At 39.6% G+C, this 19572-nt stretch overlaps 1 protein-coding gene across 10 annotated transcripts in view; it reads left to right on the top strand.

Moving 5' to 3' along the window:
* The window catches only part of trpm6 (transient receptor potential cation channel, subfamily M, member 6), a 133969-nt gene that overhangs the window by 77464 nt on the left and 36933 nt on the right, over window positions 1-19572 (top strand). For 8 of the 10 annotated variants that reach the window (XM_059969709.1, XM_059969711.1, XM_059969710.1 and 5 more), the window contains 6 exons: window positions 1136-1387; window positions 2452-2626; window positions 5421-5535; window positions 7256-7455; window positions 9994-10126; window positions 12256-13400. In XM_059969709.1, coding sequence (XP_059825692.1) covers window positions 1136-1387; window positions 2452-2626; window positions 5421-5535; window positions 7256-7455; window positions 9994-10126; window positions 12256-13400 — 2020 coding nt within the window. Of the gene's footprint in view, window positions 1-352; window positions 435-1135; window positions 1388-2451; window positions 2627-5420; window positions 5536-7255; window positions 7456-9993; window positions 10127-12255; window positions 13401-15025; window positions 15155-19572 lie in introns of those variants that run through there. The other 2 variants (XR_009512152.1, XR_009512153.1) reach the window with 2 other exon arrangements.

Genomic DNA, 19572 nt, shown 5'->3' with positions numbered 1-19572 from the left:
ATCTATGCTGGCCATTGTGAGAAAGTTTTCTTGATGTCATATGCTGAAGAATGCATTGGTAAATCAGGAGTATTATTTGGAGCTGCAGTCTCTTTATTGTTTTAAGTAGCATTGTTTTTACATCTTTTCTGAAAATAATAAACCTATTTCTCTAAGTTCTGCAAAAATATTGTGCCAGTTAAAATACATAGTAATATGCAAAGTAAAATGGATGTAAATATTGCAGCTCATTTGATTGTCTCCTGTACCTTTAGTTTGTTTGACAATAATAGTTACTGAATCTAGATCCAGTAAATTTTGGAAGAAATTTGCTCTGCCAATGGGCAACTTGAATGCTTTTTATCTCCTTCAGATGTTAGATTGGATGTTCCACTACTGAGGTAGAACGTTGGAGGCTGAATTGACCTCTGCAACTGAAGCAATTCCTTGCAGAAGTATGTAATGATTTCAGGTGTCTATAGCACATGGGAATAATGAGAACACGATCTTGAGAGAGAGGAATATGAAACATAATATTTAGATGGTAGAATACAATAATAAAATTACTGGATTTCCAATCTTTAAATTACTCTCTTTAATCCAAAAACAAACACCTTTACTCCAGTTATTTTCCATTTATCCTTTGCAAAGTTATTCACAGGTTTGTCCATGAAAGTTAATGATATTTCTCAAAAGCAATCACCATCTTTAGTGTGCTATTAGTACTTGCAGGTTTACATAATATTGCTTTACTTTTTGGAGCCATTAAACCTAAGGGGAATTCACAACTCATAATTGACCTGCTCACTGTATCAATTTGTCAGTGCAACTTAATTGACGTACAAAGGCCAATGAGCTTTTCAGAATAAATAACCTTCTCTTGTGATTAATTATAGCCTTGAGTTGTTGTTCAGTATTATTTTGAAGTTTGTTTTTATTCTAATGCTCTCTGTGCAATTTACCGCTAATATAATATTTTCAAAAGTTTATTGCCTGCTCTGTAATGTAATTTTGGCATATGTTTTTTTTAGTTTCTACCTCTGATTACTTGCGTACGGCAGTTTTTTAATTCCAAAGAGAGAGATAAAGTTAGCTTTATTCAGAAGCAGTATTGAAACTGGCCAACCTTATCTTCATTTCTGCCTTTATTACACAGATCTTAATATCAGAGCCAGGAAAATTCAGCCAGAAGGTTAAAGTTTGGGTCCAAGAATACTGGAACTTCAATGATTCTGTGGCTATAATTCTGTTTGTTGTTGGATTTGGTTTGCGCTGGACTAACCAGCCATTGCAGATTGCTGGAAGGATTATATACTCCTTGGATATTATATTTTGGTTTGTGAAGCTTCTGGATTTCTTTGCTGTCAATCAGCACGCAGGTCCATACTTGACAATGATTGGGAAAATGGTATGTTTTTAAAATCTTTTCTGGTGTAATCGTCCACTTGAAATAATTTTGATCTTTTATTAAGTCACCCTTTAATAGTTTTGACAGCAGCTTTTTTTTGTTTATATTACAGCTCTAATGAATCAGTTTATCATGTTTTTTGTTACAGTTTTTTGTGATAATCTGAATAGTAAATAAATCCTTGTTTAATTGCATTGAATGACAATGATCATACATTCAACAGAATCTCATCTGGTCGAGCCACATTTAGGCTGGTCATTACTGTCACTTGGCCGATACAGACGTTTTTCCAGCCATTTTTTTTGCAACCATATTTTGTCGTGTCAAAACACATTGGATCTTGGGTGTTCGGCATTAAGCACTAACCTCCTTATTCTCCCAAATCTTCCCTTCACTGCAAGGCTCAAGTCCCATGTGTGACTGACAATTCTGCACTTGCTCCTGAGAGTCGCTCTAATAATACCGGCACCACTCAGATCAAAGCAGAATGCTTGATCAACAGCCTATCCAAAACTAGGGCACTGTGAATTCATATTATAAATTACTTGCAATGTGAACCAAAACAAGCTTGCAAGGCTTTATATTTGTGGTTGTAAGTTAGATGCTTCACTGGATTAGAACTCGGGAGCCTTCACTCCAAAGTCTGGCACCGATGCCACTACACCATCAGCCAAACTTCAGAGTAAAGGCTCCTGAGTTTGTAGATGTAGGAATGCTTTAGTAGATCTCCTGGCCAAATTCTCACCAGCATAAGAACATGCTAAAGAAACAGAGGTCCTGTATTCGTCACACACATTTGGGTGAAGCCCTTTGAATATACTCCACAAGCATTTATAACTGCAGTGAGAAATGTTATAATGCCAACATTGATCCTGATTTAGAATCTGACTCCTCTGTACCAGTTTTCTCTATAGGGAATTAAAAGCCCTGCTAACTTTTTTAAATAACAAGGTCCGGATAAATTTTATCCCTTTTAACTTGCACTAATCTAAAACTATTCTAGATTCTAGTCGTGCACTTAATAAATGCGATAAATATTTAAATGTATTTTCTTCCATGTTTAGACAGCTAACATGTTCTATATCGTGATACTGATGGCGATTGTCTTGTTGAGCTTTGGGGTGTCCAGAAAGGCCATACTTTCTCCATCGGAGCAACCTTCCTGGAATCTTGCTTGGGATGTAGTTTTCCAGCCTTACTGGATGATATTTGGTGAAGTTTACGCTGATGAAATTGATCGTATGTATACAGTTGTCTGCAATTACAAATGTAACATATAAATGTTTCAATCAAACACAGAGTGAGAATAACACGTTGCCATGTAATATACAGATTATGAATAATACTATTCTACATTATTATGCAAAAGTTTGCAACTTCGGCTAGTAAACTAAGTAGGGTTGTGTTTTAATGTTTCTTATTATAAATTTTGCTGGCACTTGCTTCACACTGAGCTGTGGTAACAATACCACAAAATGGAGATGGAACACTTCAGATGAGAGACTGGAGAGGCTAGGGTTATTGTCCTTGGAATGGAGAGAGATATTGAGGTATATAAAATTATGAGGAGTATAGAGGGGTGAGACCGCAGGAAACTTTTCCCCACATCAGAAGTATATAAGGTTACAGGATAGATTTAGGGTAAGGGCTAAGAAATTTCAGGAGGATCTGAGGGGGACATTTTTCACCTAGAGTGTGGTGAGTATCTGGAATACACAGTCTGAGAGGGTGGTGGAAGATGAGTTGCTGACAACCATCTAGATGAGCATTCGAATTGCCTTTGCATAGAAGGCTATGGGCAAGTCCTAGAAGAAAGGATTCATAAGAATAGGTGCCTAGTGGTAGACATGGATGTGGTAGATTAAATGGCCTGTTTCCATAATGTAATACTCTATGACTAGAAATATTTCCTAAAAGTAAAGAACTGCACAAGGGAAGTCAGAAATAAAAACAGAAATCTGTAAATACTCAGCGGATCAGGTGGCATCTGTAGAAAGACAAAGAGTTAATGTTCCAGAAGAACTAAAAATTGAACATAATTCTGCAGCAAAAATGAAAGGGTGGATGGATTGAAAAAACAAGTTCAAGTTTATTGCTGTCACAGGCATGCATAGAGTATCAGTGCCATGAAAACTAGCTTTTTGCAGCAACAGCACAGGACGAAACAATGCAAGATCATTCATTTGTTAATATAAAATTAAATTAACATTAATTAAACGTGTAAAACAAAAACAACATAAACAAGCAATGACACGTATGTGTGTGTGTGTGTGTGTGAGAGAGAGAGAGAGAGAGAGAGAGAGAGGGACAATGTATTGCAGGTTTCATAGTTCAGAAGCTGATGGCAAACAAGCTGTGATATAGTCCTATAGACTGATGCTGATCTGACTATGGCTCCTTACCTATGCTGACATATTACGCGCTACCACAGCTAGTCAGAGAAGCTGCAGAGAAGGTGATTCTTGACGTGCTGGAAATGGAACGAATACGGTTGGAAGCCCTGTAAACAATGTGTAAGGTGTTATAATCAGAACTGACACAACAGAGCTGAGAAATTAGGAGAATGGAAGAGATGTTTTGCAAGACACAGGTTAGGAAGCAGTGTTGTCAAAACAGCAATGGGGATCAGCTTCTAATGAATATTGGTAACCAACTTCTAGAGAAACTGAAAAAGGGGAAAGGAAGAGTTAAGAGTCAGGTTGGTCAGATTGAAAACAGATGTGAATTGGCAGCAAATGTGATGCAGCTTATCAGTTAACAGCAGCAGGAAGCAACAATCTATAGTCATCTATATACAGATAAAGAGCTGGTGGAGGAAGATGAATGGGCCTGTGTTTTAATTTTCATTAAAAAGCTTTTGCAAAGGGTGGTGCAGTGCATTATTAGTTCAATGGCTTTGAGAGGAAGCTTATTAAAATAAGAAAATAAAACTAGACAGTAGGGGCTGTTTGTATCTCTCTCAAGCTATAGATAACACACAGATGTAACTGATTTTTTACATTGTATACATTTTCTTAATTGTAATTGTTCAGATAATTTAGAATTGTGAATAAATGGATCAGAAGGGAATTAAGAGATCTATACTTTTATTGAGGCTTATTGGGGTATGGAATGCTTTGCTGCAGGAAGAAGTTATTGCATCTTATAAGGGGAATTGATTAACTATGTTGAAGCAAAGAGTGCTGGTGTTTTGGATTTAGTTTTGTTCTGGAAAAGAGTCAGCAAAGCCTAACAGTTGTCCAAGAGAAAAAACTCCAGATGAAATGGATACAGTGCTCTGAAAATCCAGAAGATAAGACTGATAATACTGATGAAAGGTCACTGAGCTAAATTATGACCCCATTTCTCTCTCCAACAAGGCTGACTGACCTTTTTCCAGCATTTTCTATTTCAATTTCAGAATCAATGATCAAATTGTTTCCTTTACTGTTGCAAATAGTTTTGACTTCATGATTTTATATTGATATGTGACCAAAATATTTGGATTAAAATTAATTTGGATATTCTGTTGAAAACATTTTTATTGTTGTGTTCGCATTGGCGTAGCTGTCTGCCTTCCTGCAGAGCACCCTGCTCTTTCCTCTTCTAGCTGAGCATGAATATGCAACCAGACTCCAGTCCATGCCATCTTCCTGGATATCTGATTGTGCTTTGTGTATGTTGTACCCAGATTTACTAGGTAGAATAACAACATGGGTGCACATAATGAGCAAGATTAAGTTTTGTGAAGTCCAAAAGAAAATGAACGTTTCTCTTAGACTTCACAGGAATGATGCATGCTCTTGCTGCATGGACCCCAGTCTCCCTTGATTTGAAGTCTGTGGTGAATTATTGCACTGGACAGCAAGGGCTGGATGAAGTATTTCCAGTGTATTGTCTGATAGAGAAGTCTGCATTCTATTCTTGTTCTGTGTGACAGGCAAAATACAGTGAGTGGCAAGCTCTGAAGGATTTACTTTAAATCAGCAGCTAAGTGTTTTACATTTACTGATTTTTTTCTCTCATTAACACTGTTGTTCTGTTTTGACTGCAGCTTGTGAAAACAATGAAGATTGCCCCCCAGGTTCATTTCTTAATCCATTCCTTCAGGCTGTTTACCTGTTTGTACAATACATTATACTAGTCAATCTGCTCATTGCTTTCTTCAAGTAAGAATTACTTTTTAAAAGACATATATAATATTCCTCCTTCTGTGAAATTACAGAGCTCATCAACTTTGGGGGAAACGTCTTAAAGAGCAAAAAAGTATTTTGTAAATTTGTGAAAATCATGTGGTTGAAAAGTAGCACTTGGATTCATAATCTGAAAGTTATAATTAAGGATGAGAAATTCTGTGAAAGCTTAAGTCTTTAATGCCTTAGAGATTAGTGCTGAAAATTCCTAATGGCTGCATTCAGGCACAAGGGTCTTTCTCAAGGAAATGGCTGTAACTGACTCACCTATCCCTAATTACCCTGTAATCACTGGCTTGAATAGGCTACAATGGATGGCAGCTGAGAGTAAACAAGTATGCCAGGGACAGAATTTCTATAGGTGCATGGTGGAGAGTATCCCAACTGTTTGCATCACAGCCTGCTATGGAAACGCCAATGCCCAGGAACAAAAAACGTCTACAGAAGGTGGAAGATACAGCCCAGTCCATCACAGACAAAGCCCTCCTCATCACTGAATACATTTACAAGTGGCGTTGTCACAAGGAAGCCCCACCATTCAGGCGGTGTTCTCTTCACACCACTACCATTGGGCAGGAGGTACAGGAGCTCTAGGTCCCACAATACCAGGTTCAGAGAGTTATTGTCCTTCAACCGTTAGGCGCCTGAACTAGCATGGATAACTTCATTCACCTCAACACTTAACTGGCTCCCGAACCTATAGACTCACTTTCAATGATTCCACAAATAAGTATAATTTTATCAATTAATTCATTATTTGCACTATTTGTTCTTTCCACATTGGATGCTTGTCAGTCTTCATTAAATATAGTTCTTCATAAATGTTATTATATTTCTTTATTTACTGTAAGTACCCACAAGAAAATGAAACTCAAGGTAGTATTTGGTGAACATATACGTATGTACTTAGATAATAAATTTACTTTGGGCTTTGATAAAGTAATAGGATTTTAATGGCAACTACTAATAGAGATTTTAGTTCAATATCGGCACAGTAGCACGATCAGTAGAGCCACAGCCACACAGTTTCAACGTTGCTTGGGCAGAGTTTGTATGCCTTTCCTATAACTACATAGCTTTCTTCCCACATTCCAAAGATGTGTAAACTTTAGGTCGATTGGCCTCTGTAACTTGCCTCTGTTGTATAGCTGAATGGCAGAATCTGGAAGAGTTGATAGGAATAAGGGAAGAATTAAAAAAAAAACAGGGTTAACTTTTGATTAGTTTAAAAAGTGATTGACGATTTGCACATACTCCGGGCTAAAAGGCTTGTTTCTGTGCTGTATCTCTCCATGACTCTACTTGGATTTAAATCTTTCAGCCACTATGATGCAATTTGAACTCTAACTTTGTAATTCTAGTGTTAAACTTCAATTTAACAGCAATGCTATCATATTCTATATTCTGTGCTAATTACCACTTAACTTTTAGTTGTTTCTCAATGATCTTAGTTGACTTGATTTTCTTTTCCGATATATTTAATATTATATTAAAATAACTGTTTAAATAATTTTAACTATAAATTTCTTTAAATATAAAGGACATTCAGAAGTATTTAGAACCCTTGACAGAGGGAAATTATCCTCTGTCAAAGGTTTTCACAGGAGTTTTGTTGGGTGTCAGGTTTTGGGGAATGGGGATGTTGGTTGTGGCTTTAATTTGCATTGCACTAAGAGTTGAAATTGTTTTCTTTCAGCAATGTGTACTATGAATTAAAATCCATATCTAATAAACTCTGGAAATATAATCGTTACCGCTACATTATGACCTATCGGGAAAAGCCAAGGCTGCCACCACCGCTAATTATTTTCAGTCATGTGGCTTTGCTTTTGAATCGAATTTATCAACACCAAGCAAAAAATGAGGTGGATCAAGAGGACGAAGATGTTGGCTTAAGTGAGTAATTATGTTCTTCTAGTTTTAATAATACAACACAGTAGCATATCGGTTAGCGTGACACTTTTGCAGCCTGGGTCACTCTGGAGGTCAGAGTTCAATTCCGTCCTGGAAAGTGTCCCTGTACGTCCTTCCCAGCTGCTCAGGTTTCCTCCCCCAGTCCAAAGACGTACTGGGTAGGATAATTAGACATTGTAATTTGTCCCGTTATCATTGTGTTTTTTGGGGGTTGCTGCCAGCATGGCTTAAAGAGCCAGAATGGCCTTCACCATGCAGTATGGCTAAATAAATAAGCGTGGAAGTTGGAATGGGGGCTGCACCTCGTGGTCTTCATCATGTGGTTTCTACAGGTAAGGTGCCTCACAAGTTGCTTTATTGTTGCCACATGTTATGCCGAAGATGATGACAATTTATTTTGACAACGCACAGTGCTTTTTTCTGTTAGTAGATCAGTAAATTCAATTCACACAACTGTAGTGGGAGTCTTGATAATGACTCACATGCAGTGTTGCATGAACAATTACAGGGCTCATATTGGAGTTCAATCCTACCAGCATTCTGGTTTGAATGGAGCACTGTGGATTGTATATGTATATAAGCAGGAAATGGGATCAGTGGTTTAACACCCAGCAGCGCCCCACTGCTATATCATAGAAGTGGCTTATCATCCTTGTCAGTTTGGGAAGTAAGATCAGGCAGATGGATCCCAGCCAGCAGTTTCCTCTAGTCCTGGTATGCAATTTACTTCTATAGATTTGTGGAGAAGTGTTAGGTAAAAAGCAAGAGTGGTTTGTCTAGGGTTTGGCTAACAGGGGTCTTAGCCACGCATAATAAAGTTTACTCCTTTTATCCCTACTCATAAATCTGAATTTAATTTCAAATAATATTTTGAGTGCCCAACTTGTAATCACAGTCTGGGAGATTAGTTGAGCCCCGACCAGTCTTTGAGCAAACTGAAATTTGTTTAACTAAATCTGATCGATTGATAGGGTCTTTTTAAAAGCTTTGGTTTCTGGGGTTTTATGGTGTGGCTTGTGGTGACTTTCTTCTCACATGCAAGACCAGCCCAGAATTTTTTGTGCATTGTTGGAATGTGTTGTGTTTGGGCATCTGGCTGGTTCAGATCAGATTTCCAAAGAAAATGCATCTAAACAATGCAACAAATGTCTTTGACCCACTACCTTAATGTTTTAATCGAAGCAGAAAGTATTTTAAAGCTTTTGCCTCAGCAGTAGTATTACTTTGCTGCCCTCCACTGGACATTGCATGAATTAATTCTCAGTGGCAATGAGTTTGCGCAAAAACATACCCAAATATACTGAAATCTCTTTCTCACGCCCCCTCCCCACCTCCACATCCGATTTGTGGATAGATTGTACAGACACTGTAAAAAAAAACTCAAACATATATACATGTATCACTTAAAGAGAGTGAATACTCAATTCTTTGAATAACACGGGAATTTACATCAGAGTATATTTGTTGTCGTTTCAAAGAAGGGCAGAGCGTGGGTGCTGTGAATAAGTAGTCTAGTGTTAGAGACAATGTCAAAGGCTTTTTATCAGCACAACTAAAATCCTGGCTACACAACATCCAGCTGAATGAGTAGAAGGGATAACAAGCATCACACAAGAAATCAGGTTTAGTGTGGAGCTGGAATTGGGCATTTCAAGTTCAAGTTTATTATCATTCAGTTATACACTTGTATACCACCAAATGAAAAAACACTTATCCAGACAAGATGCAAAACGCAGTACATATAACTCGCACATATCAATATAAAGTAACATTACCACTGGTAAATTAACAAATAATAACGCGCATTTGCAACACAGTTTAAAAAAAGTAAACAGTATAACTCTACTGGCGTTTCATACGTGATGAGCCCTGAGTGGTGCCAGGGAGTTCGGTCGTCTTATGGCCTGAGTGAAGAAGCTGTTCCCCATCCTAATGCTCCTGTTCTTGTCCCAATGCAATGGTACCTCCTGCCTGATTGTAGGGGGTCAAATAGATTGTTAGACAGGTGCTGAGGGCCCGGCATATGCAACTCTCATGATAAGTAGACGGAAGGGAGACCCCAATGATGCTTTCATTGGTTAGAATGGGGGAGGAGGAACAGGCCTCACTTGCCTCAGTCTCCTCAGAAAATGGAGTCAGTGCTGTGCAATAGTGTCTGTGTTTAACAGATATCAGGTCCACACCCAGTATCCTGCCTGTTCTCAAAGTGAAACTACTTGATGCTGACAATGTAGGGTGTGAGGGAAGTGGTTGTTTGATGAGGCAGTTTCAGATATATGGGCGTGGCAGGGAGCAAAGCGACTGATGACTAATTTAGAAGATTTATCATAAGATCTATGCTGTTGGAAGTCAACAAGGAGAATTATTATTTTAAATAAAAGCATTTTCTTGTTTTATTATTTCAATTCTTCAGCATTTGTGATTTTTTTTGACATTCAGCAAATAATTAATTTTAAAAACATGATGCACTTGTTCATTGCTGAATATTTAAGTGGTAAACTATGATTCTGTTTTGAATAGAGTTGTACCTCAGTAAGGAGGAGTTGAAAAAACTGCATGACTTTGAGGAGCTATGTGTTGAGAAATACTTCCATGAGAAAAATGAGCATCTTCATTCGAGTGACAATGAAAGAATTAGAGTAACAACTGAAAGGTATATCTCCAGCAGTTTCTTGATTTATGGTATTAACCATAAGCTTTCTGCTCATTAAAGTGAGGAATGTCTATGCTGAGACCATTTATCACCCGGTGTCAGCAGCAAGCACTTCTGGATCATACTTGACTGCAATGTGAGCTTCACTCAAGTCCAGTCCCAAAATGCATTTTCTACCCTTTCCCTGCTGCACCAATATGACACTTCCTTTCATCAGATTTTGTGTGATTGATTTTTATGAGCTTTGAGTTTATGTTTACAGTGAAATATGTTGATACTATATATTGAAGACAGGATGCCTTTATCCATCAGCGTTGGCTAGATTAAACACATGGTTTAAATCTAAAATAACAATGTGCTAACTAATTGCAATAATAAATTTATATCATAGTTTCAACTTGGTAAAATAGACCTGGTCATCCAATTACCCTGTCCTCGTTATTAGTTTTATGATTATTTGGGGACAAGGTTACCACAGAATTTTAAACTGAAATTTAAGTTATATTATTAGAACAATTATACTTTGGTTGACAAACATTTCAAAAAATATTTTAGAAAATTAAGAGAAAATAGCATAGCAGGGGATAGGTTACTTAAACATTAATCTGGATATCTAGATTAACAATTCATTCAAATTTTATACTGTGGTTCTAGGAGCAGGGTAGAGACATTGAGTTGCTCAGGGCAAGCTTACTGTAAACCCAGTCAAGGATGTGGTACCATATTCTCTACTTGCTTCCATGAGTGCTGTTCCAACAATGTGCTCGAAGCTCACCAGAACAAAGCAATCAGTTTGACTTGATTTGTACTTCATCCGTCACCATCAATATCCAGTCTTTCCACTGTGAATTTCACCTATCTGCAGAGTAGACCATTTGCTAAATGCATAACAGCAACCCACCATGACTTCTGAGGCACCACTTCCCATTCGCACGATCTCTAGTACATGGAAGAGCAAGATCCGCGTGGAGTGCCCAAGTATCACACTGTCCCATATCTCAGAAAAAAGGGGAAAGCATTTTCCCTGAATAGATATTTATGGGAAATTATATTGTCAAATTGGGCAGTAGTGTGGAGGTATTTGGATTAACTATATTATGGTCACATAGTTCCTGGGTGAATAATGCCAGTGTTGGAAGCAGTAGCACATGAACCAGATGCCTATTTTCAAATCTTGTGAAAAGTTTGTATTCCCTAGACTTCAGAAGTTCTTTGTTTGCCTGGTGGGCTGACAAAGGTGTTTGATCTGATTTAATTGTGCTTCTTTGGAGGTCAGCTTGATCACTCTGAACACCAGTTCCATAAATGCCATGTAAATGGCAGATGCCTCCTCTAGCATTCTGGTTATTATATAAGTTTCAAGGTTAGATTCTGTATATCTGAAAAGCAGGAAGTGCTGGAATTGTTCATCGGTGAAGCATTATCTACGAACAAGGAAACTGAGCTTATGTTTCAAGTCTGAGAATCCTACTTGTGCCTTGGTGTAATTCATGACTCACCTGGTGTGCTCTGTCATGGTGAAGCAATGCCAGGGAAGGTTGTGGATTTTGTAATTACAAGTTGAAACTCTTAGGGCTGGCAACTTCCATGGGCATGAATTTACAGTGCAGATCTGTACTAATTAAGATCTAAAATAACTAAAATCCATGACTGTGTGGATTTCCTTTAGTGCTCTGCTTTCCTTGCAATTTCCAAAGATGTATGTTTAGGGTAAATAAATTGTAGGCATCTTATGTTGGTGCCAGAAACGTGGTGACACTTAGCACAATCCTCGGACTGTGGTCGGTCATTGATGGAAAACAGTGATTTTAACTGTATGTTGCAATGTACATGACAAAGCTAATCTTTATTTTTCAATCTGAAGCTAATTAATTTACCAGTTTTGCCTGTACACTTGCTAAATCCATGTTACTTTTCTGACTGGAAAATGGCAGAAAAATCCCAGCCATTGGATGGATAGTCATTGTCAAGAGTTGTGCTTGATTTGGCTCAGCAACAGAATTTTTAAATTTACTTAGTAACTTTAATATGGTACAACGTTCCAATGAATTCCAGCAGATGTTCTTCCTTGCTGCTTCAGATCATGCAGTAAACTCACGGAAACTAAAATGTGCCTTTTTTTTTTCTAGAGTGGAAGAAATGGCGATACACTTGAAGGAAGTAAATGAGAAAGTGCATTTTGTCAAGGAGTCCTTGCACTCTTTGGACAGTCAGCTGGGACACCTGCAGGACCTCTCAGCTCTCACTGTGGACACTCTAAAAGTGATTTCTGCTGTGGATAGTTTAAAAGTGGATGAAACATTTCTGGGGAAGAACAGAGAAAACAGTGACATTCCAAAGTTGACACAAGGCTGCACCAATGACATTTATTTGAATCCCTTGGACAATTGTTCTGTTGAGGTTCAAGCAAAGCAGAATTATTATAGTAATCCACCTTCAGTCCTTCAGAATTTGTGTTATCTCAGTCCGTGCACTGTTACTGAATCACTTGCATCAGAAACTCATGGTGATAACGATCAGACAGTGTACTTTGACCAGATGGTTTCCAAGCAAAAAGAGCTGGAAGCTGGTACAGTCATGTCAGTTCTGTCATCTGAGCCCATGTCCCCTCATAAATGCGAACAGTTATTCCTATTCCCCTCTCCTCTTGAAAGCCCTAAGTGTACAGAAGTCCGCTTTACTATGTCGCTTCCGTGTACTCCAACATCAGCCAAGTTAAACTTGCTTGTTCAGAAGCAAGCTGATAGTCCATGCAGCATCCCAGTTCAGCTCAGCTTTCAAACAGTGTCTCCTAACAACAATGAAGTTGACAATCATGATGGAAAACGGTGGGATATTATTCCAGTGTCACCTGGGAGGGCTGATAAACTTTCATTAGGTTCACTGGCTCCTCCTGTTACTGATGATTCTTCCTTGGTACCAGGCAGTGACAGTGAAGGTGGTTACATCAACTGGGCATTCAGTGAAGATGATGAAGAAGGGATCTTCAGTACAAGCTTAAAAAGTCAAAATATAAAGTGTGTACATTCTTTGCTCAAGGTAGATTGTAATTATGGGGATGGTGGTTCATGTCATACTCATTTGAAAAAAGCTCGATCCTTGTCCTGGAACTCAAAAACGAATGGGCGTAGCACAGAAAGCCGGCCATCTTTCTCCAAGCACAGTATTTCCTATTGGATAAATCCACTGAGGAAACACAACTCTTCTCAATGGAACAGCATCAGGTTAAAGATTCAAAGGGAAGAAGATCAGTGGCGGAAAAGTAAAATGAAAGGTTCTTTCTTTTGATTATATTTTGTCATTTTCCTACTGCTCAGATTCCTACCAAGTTTAGACAAAACCAAAAGTTCAAACTTAATTACTTTACGAGTTGTTTCTTTCATAAGAAATAGGAGCAGGAGTAGGCCATCCGGCCCATCGAGCCTGCTCCACCTTTCAATAAGATCATGGCTGATCTGTCCGTAAACTCAACTCCATCGATCTGCCTTTTTCCCCATAACCCTTAATTCCCCTACTAGGTAAAAATATATCTAACTCTGTCTTAAATATATTTAGTGAAGAAGCCTCAACTGCTTCCCTGGGCAGAGAATTCCACAGATTTACCACTCTCTGGGAAAAACAGTTTCTCCTCATCTCCATCCTAAATCTTCTCCCCGAATCTTGAGGCAATGTCGCCTAATTCTAGTTTCACCTACCAATAGAAACAATTTTCCTACGTCTATCTTATCCCTTTCAACATTTTGTATGTTTCTATAAGATCCCCTCTCAATCTTCTGAATTCTAGAGAGTATAGTCCCAGGTGACTCAATCTCTCCTCATAGGTTAACCCCTTCATCTCTGGAATCAACCCCATGAACCTCCTCTGCACCGTCTCCAAAGCCAGTATGTCCTTCCTCAAGTATGGAGATCAGAAGTGTACACAGTACTCCAGGTGCAGTCTCACCAATACCCTGTATAGTTGCAGCATGACCTCTCTGCTCTTGAATTCAATCCCTCTAGCAGTGAATGCCAACATTCCATTTACCTTCTTAATAAACTGTTGCACCTGCAAGCCAACTTTTTGTGATTCATGAACAAGCACTCCCAAGTCCCTCTGCACAACGACATGCTGCAATCTTTCATCATTTAAATAATAATCTTCTCTTCTATTATTCCTTCCAAAGTGGATGATCTTGTATTTACCAAGGTTGTATTCCATCTGCCATACCTTGGCCCAATCACTTAACCTATCTATATCCCTCTGCAGACTCTCCACATCTTCTTTTAACGAAGGAAACCTGCCCTTTATAGCCAGTTTAATCTATAAATGATGTCACTGCCACACCAGGTTGCTAGACTGTTGAACATTCGCAGGTACCTGATGGAACGTTGACTTGTTATGAATGGGGAACAAAGGCTGACCTTGTCAAGTCTGTCCAGAAGCTGAGAATAAATTTTAGAAGAATATTTTTAATTATGCAGTACAGATCCTCCCTTGGTTACAAGTGCCTGGCTTATGCCTGGTATCTGGGAGATCAAAGACATGGATTTGTCCATGGCATTTTCTGCTGTGCAGAATGAGGTTCACTGCAACATCACTATAACTTACAGAGGAATGTCCTGGTTTAACTATACATTGCTTCCAGTTTCTGTATGTTTTTACTTAAAGATATTGCTGGGCAGCCACATTTCTAACTTGTGAATTGTTGGAGTTATGAAGGGACCCAGTTCAAATCTGGGAGTCTCTGTATGTAACATCACTATTTCATATTTGCATTGAAGTAGCAGAAATTTTTAGGCTGGAAAACTTAAAATTTAGAAATTCTCATCCCTAATTTAGAAAGTACAGTTCTCCAAAAGCAGACAATACAGTAGCACAGCTGGTCTGGTTGATGCCATTTGTGTCTCTTTGGGTTGCAGTGTGTCGTATTATTTGAAAGCACCTAATACGGAGTGCCTCATTTGTGGTAGGGCCTTTAAACTTCAAAGGCATTAAACCAACAGAAGGCAAGTAAAAAGCCATACAGAGGGAAAAGATGAAATATGAAGGTAAGCTAGCTAATGATTTCAAAGAGGATACCAGAAGTTTTTCAGATATATAAAGAGCAAAAGAGAGCAGAGAATAGGTATCAGACCTCTGGAAAATGATGCTGGAGAGGTAGTAATAGGAGACAAAGAAAATGCAGGCAAATTGAATAAGTATTTTGCATCTATCTTCACTATGTAGGACACTAGCAGTATGTCGGAAGTTTGAGAGTGTCAGGGGCAGAAGTGAGTGCAGTTGCTACTATTATGGAGAAGGCACTTGGAAAGCTCAAAGTTCTGGATAGACAAGTCACCTGAAGTAGACGAAACTACATGCCAGCATTCTGAAAGAGGTGGCTGAAGAGATTGCAGAGGCAATAATAATGTTCTTTTAAGAATCAATAGATGCTGGCGTGGTTCCAGAGGACTGGGAATTTGCAAATGTCACTCCATTCTTTAAGAAAGGAGGCAGGCAGAAGAAAGGAAATCATAGGCCAGCTAGCCTGACCTCAGTGATTGGGAAGATGTTGGAGTCAGTTGTTAAGGATGTGGTTTTGGGGTACTTGGAGGCACATGGTAAAACCGTCCAAAGTTATCATGGTTTGCTTAAGGGAAAATCCTAGCTGACAAATCTGTTGGAATTCTTTGAGGAAATAATAAGCAGGATAGACAAAGGTGAATCAGTGGATATTGAGTACTTAGATTTCAAAAGGCCTTTGACAGGGGGGCTGTACATGAGGGTGCTTAGCAAAATAAGAGGTCATGGTATTACAGCAAAGGTATTAGCATGAATAGAGGTTTGGCTGATCGGCAGGTGTCAAAGAGTGGGAATAATGTGAGCCTTTCCTGATTAGCTGCTCGTGATTGATGGTGTTCCACAAAGGTCAGTGTTGGGACCCTTCTTTTTATGTTTTTTGTCAGTGATTTGGATGATAGAATGGGTGGCTTTGCAGCCAAGTTTGTAAACAGTGTGAAGATAGGTGGAGGGGGAGGTTATGATGGGAAAGCAGGGAGGCTGCAAGAAGACTTGGACAGATTAGGAGAATGGGTAGAGAAGTGTCAGATGGAATACAGTGTTGGGAAGTGTACAGTCATGCACTTTGGTAGAATGAATAAAGGCACAGACTATTTTCTAAGTGAGTGGAAGTTTCAAAAATCCAAGGCACAATGGGGCTTGGGAGTCCTTGTGCTGGAGTCCCTAAAGGTTAACTTGCAGGTTGAGTCTATGGTGAGCAAGGTAAATGCAATGTTAGCATTAATTTCAAGTGGACTAGAATATAAAAACAAGATTGTAATGCTGAGGCTTTATAAAGCACTGGTGAGGCCTTACTTGGTGTATTGTGAGTAGTTTTGGGTCCCGTATCTAAGAAAGGACATTAAAGGAGGTTCATGAGAATGATTTCATAAATGAAAGATTTATCATATGAGGTACATGTGAAGGCGCTATGCCTCTATTCTCTGGAATTTAGAAGAATGAGGGGTGATCTCACTGAAAACTATCAAATGTTGGAAAACCTATAGTGGATATGTAAAGGATGTTTCAAATGGTGGGGGAGTCTAGGATAAGAGGGCACAACCTCAAAATAGAGGGATGTCCATTTAGAAAGGAGATGAGGAGGAATTTCTTTAGCCAGAGGGTAGTGAATCTGTGGAGTTTGTTGCCATGTGCAGCTGCAGAGTCCAGGTCATTGAGTGTATTTAAGGCAGAGGTTGATGGATTCTTGATAAGTCAGGGTGTGAAAGTTTACAGGCAGAAAGGGGTTGAGAGGTGAATGGAACAGCCATGATCAAATGGCAGAGCAGACTTAATGGGACTGATTGACCTAATTCTGCTCATATGTATTATGGTCTAATCATATCAAATGTTAACTGCAGTAAAACATCCAGAATGTTTTAATGTGCATTAGATACCAATCAGTGATTGTTACAAGCTGTTGGGAGATATGGGAGACCGCCAGTATCACTGACTGCTAAATCTGTGAGAATTGCATCTGGGTACAGTTCCTTACATACCGTGTTTGGGAAATGGAGATGCAAACCATGTGGTTATAATTTCTTACAGACTGTGTTTGGGAAATGGAGCTGAAGACCATGTGTGTACAATTCCTTAGAGACTGTGTTTGGGAAATTGAGCTGCAAACCATGTTTAGGAACTGGAGCTGCAGACCGTGTGTGTACAGTTCCTTACAGACCATGTTTGGGAACTGGAGCTGCAGACAATGTGTGTACAACTCCTTAGAGACCGTGTTTGGGAACTGGAGCTGCAGACCGTGTGTGTGTACTGTTCCTTACAGACCGTGTTTGGGAACTGGAGCTGCAGACTGTGTGTGTACAGTTCCTTACAGATCGTGTTTGGGAACTGGAGCTGCAGAGTGTGTGTACAACTCCTTAGAGACTGTGTTTGGGAACTGGAGCTGCAGACTGTGTGTGTACAGTTCCTTACAGACCGTGTTTGGGAACTGGAGCTGCAGACCGTGTGCGTACTGTTCCTTACAGACCGTGTTTGGGAACTGGAGCTGCAGACTGTGTGTGTACAGTTCCTTACAGACCGTGTTTGGGAACTGGAGCTGCAGACCGTGTGCGTACTGTTCCTTACAGACCGTGTTTGGGAACTGGAGCTGCAGACTGTGTGTGTACTGTTCCTTACAGACCGTGTTTGGGAACTGGAGCTGCAGACCGTGTGTGTACTGTTCCTTACAGATCGTGTTTGGGAACTGGAGCTGCAGACCGTGTGTGTACTGTTCCTTACAGACCGTGTTTGGGAACTGGAGCTGCAGACCGTGTGTGTACTGTTCCTTACAGACCGTGTTTGGGAACTGGAGCTGCAGACTGTGTGGGTATGGTTCCTTACAGACCGTGTTTGGGAACTGGAGCTGCAGACCGTGTGTGTACTGTTCCTTACAGACCGTGTTTGGGAACTGGAGCTGCAGACCGTGTGTGTACTGTTCCTTACAGACCGTGTTTGGGAACTGGAGCTGCAGACCGTGTGTGTACTGTTCCTTACAGACCGTGTTTGGGAACTGGAGCTGCAGACCGTGTGTGTACTGTTCCTTACAGACCGTGTTTGGGAACTGGAGCTGCAGACCGTGTGTGTACTGTTCCTTACAGACCGTGTTTGGAAAATTGAGCTGCAGTTCCTTACAGACCGGGTTTGGAAAATGGACCTGCAGGTGGATGATCTACAGCTCATTCAGAAGAACGAGCAGAGGATATGAGCCACAAGGAAGCAGTCATACCTAGGGTGCATAAATAACAGGGTTGTTGCCACCGGTGACTTCGATTCGTCTAACACTGATTGGCCACTCTTTAGTTCAAAAGATTGAGATGGAGCAGAATTTGTTAGATATATCCAGGGGGATTCTTGACACAATATGTAAACAGGCCAACTAGAGGAGAGGTCATACTGAATCTGGTACTACGCAATAAAAGAGGTAACTTTCATGTTGACTCAAGTATCTCCAACATGAGGAGTCAGACAAAAACACAAGTGAAGAAGGATGCCTGGAAAGAACTAAAGGCTGAAAATAAAATTAACTCTGACAGCTCATAGCAGAGCTGTTGCTGCCTTCAGTCCCATTTTATGGCCAAGTTGCTGGAGAAGCACCATTCAATGGCTTGTCTTCCATGGCTTTTTATGGTAAAGATTCCAACAGACTCACTATCCTATGAATTAAGAAATTCTCCTTTAAAATTCTGGCTGTGTATCCTGTGAATGTGACTCTAAGCTTGAGGTCCCTCAGTCAGGAGAAATATCCTCCCTACAACCAGTCTAAGAAGACTTAGAAAAATGTATGCTTCAATAAGACCACCTACCATTCTGCTGAACTCCAATGAACTAATAGCATAGCATCATAGCATCAGTTTGCTATTCTAACAACAATACAGTCATGTCCACATTTCCCGAGGTGAACAGTAAATAGCATAAATGGATAGTTTTGGAATAAGACCTAAGAGAAAACCAAGTCACCAACAACTTAAGTCTATAAATGCATTGAGAGTCAAGTACTTACAGGTAATTTTATGTAATGATGCAGGATATGCAGGTTAGTTTAGGATTCATGCACACTTCTAGGGAAAAAAATAAAAGAAATTGCCAGATCATTTAAGAAGCAATTTACTAAGTGTTGTGTATAATTACTACGCAATGCTCTGTTAGTGTATGAGGCATTCAGGGAGGGGTAACACCTCTGGTGAAAGGGTTTGTTGAGTCCAATCTGGGGCAGCTCACTGACCTTTGGTCCCCATTGGATATTCAGCTCTCATCTGTAGCTGTTTGCATGTGACGCAGTCACACTGCAGTACATTGCTATGACAGACGGGGTAAACCAAGTTGAGGGTAGCCAGCTAGCTTCATACCCTGGTGAGATAGGGACATGCCTGTCCTAGCGTGCAAAGTCAGCTCTGGTGAGATCCAATGGCCAGGAAGGCAGTTCTGCAATCTT

This window comes from Hypanus sabinus, chromosome 5 (assembly GCF_030144855.1).
Source record: "Hypanus sabinus isolate sHypSab1 chromosome 5, sHypSab1.hap1, whole genome shotgun sequence".
NCBI lineage: Eukaryota > Metazoa > Chordata > Chondrichthyes > Myliobatiformes > Dasyatidae > Hypanus > Hypanus sabinus.
This window is presented reverse-complemented; position numbering and strand designations above follow the sequence as displayed.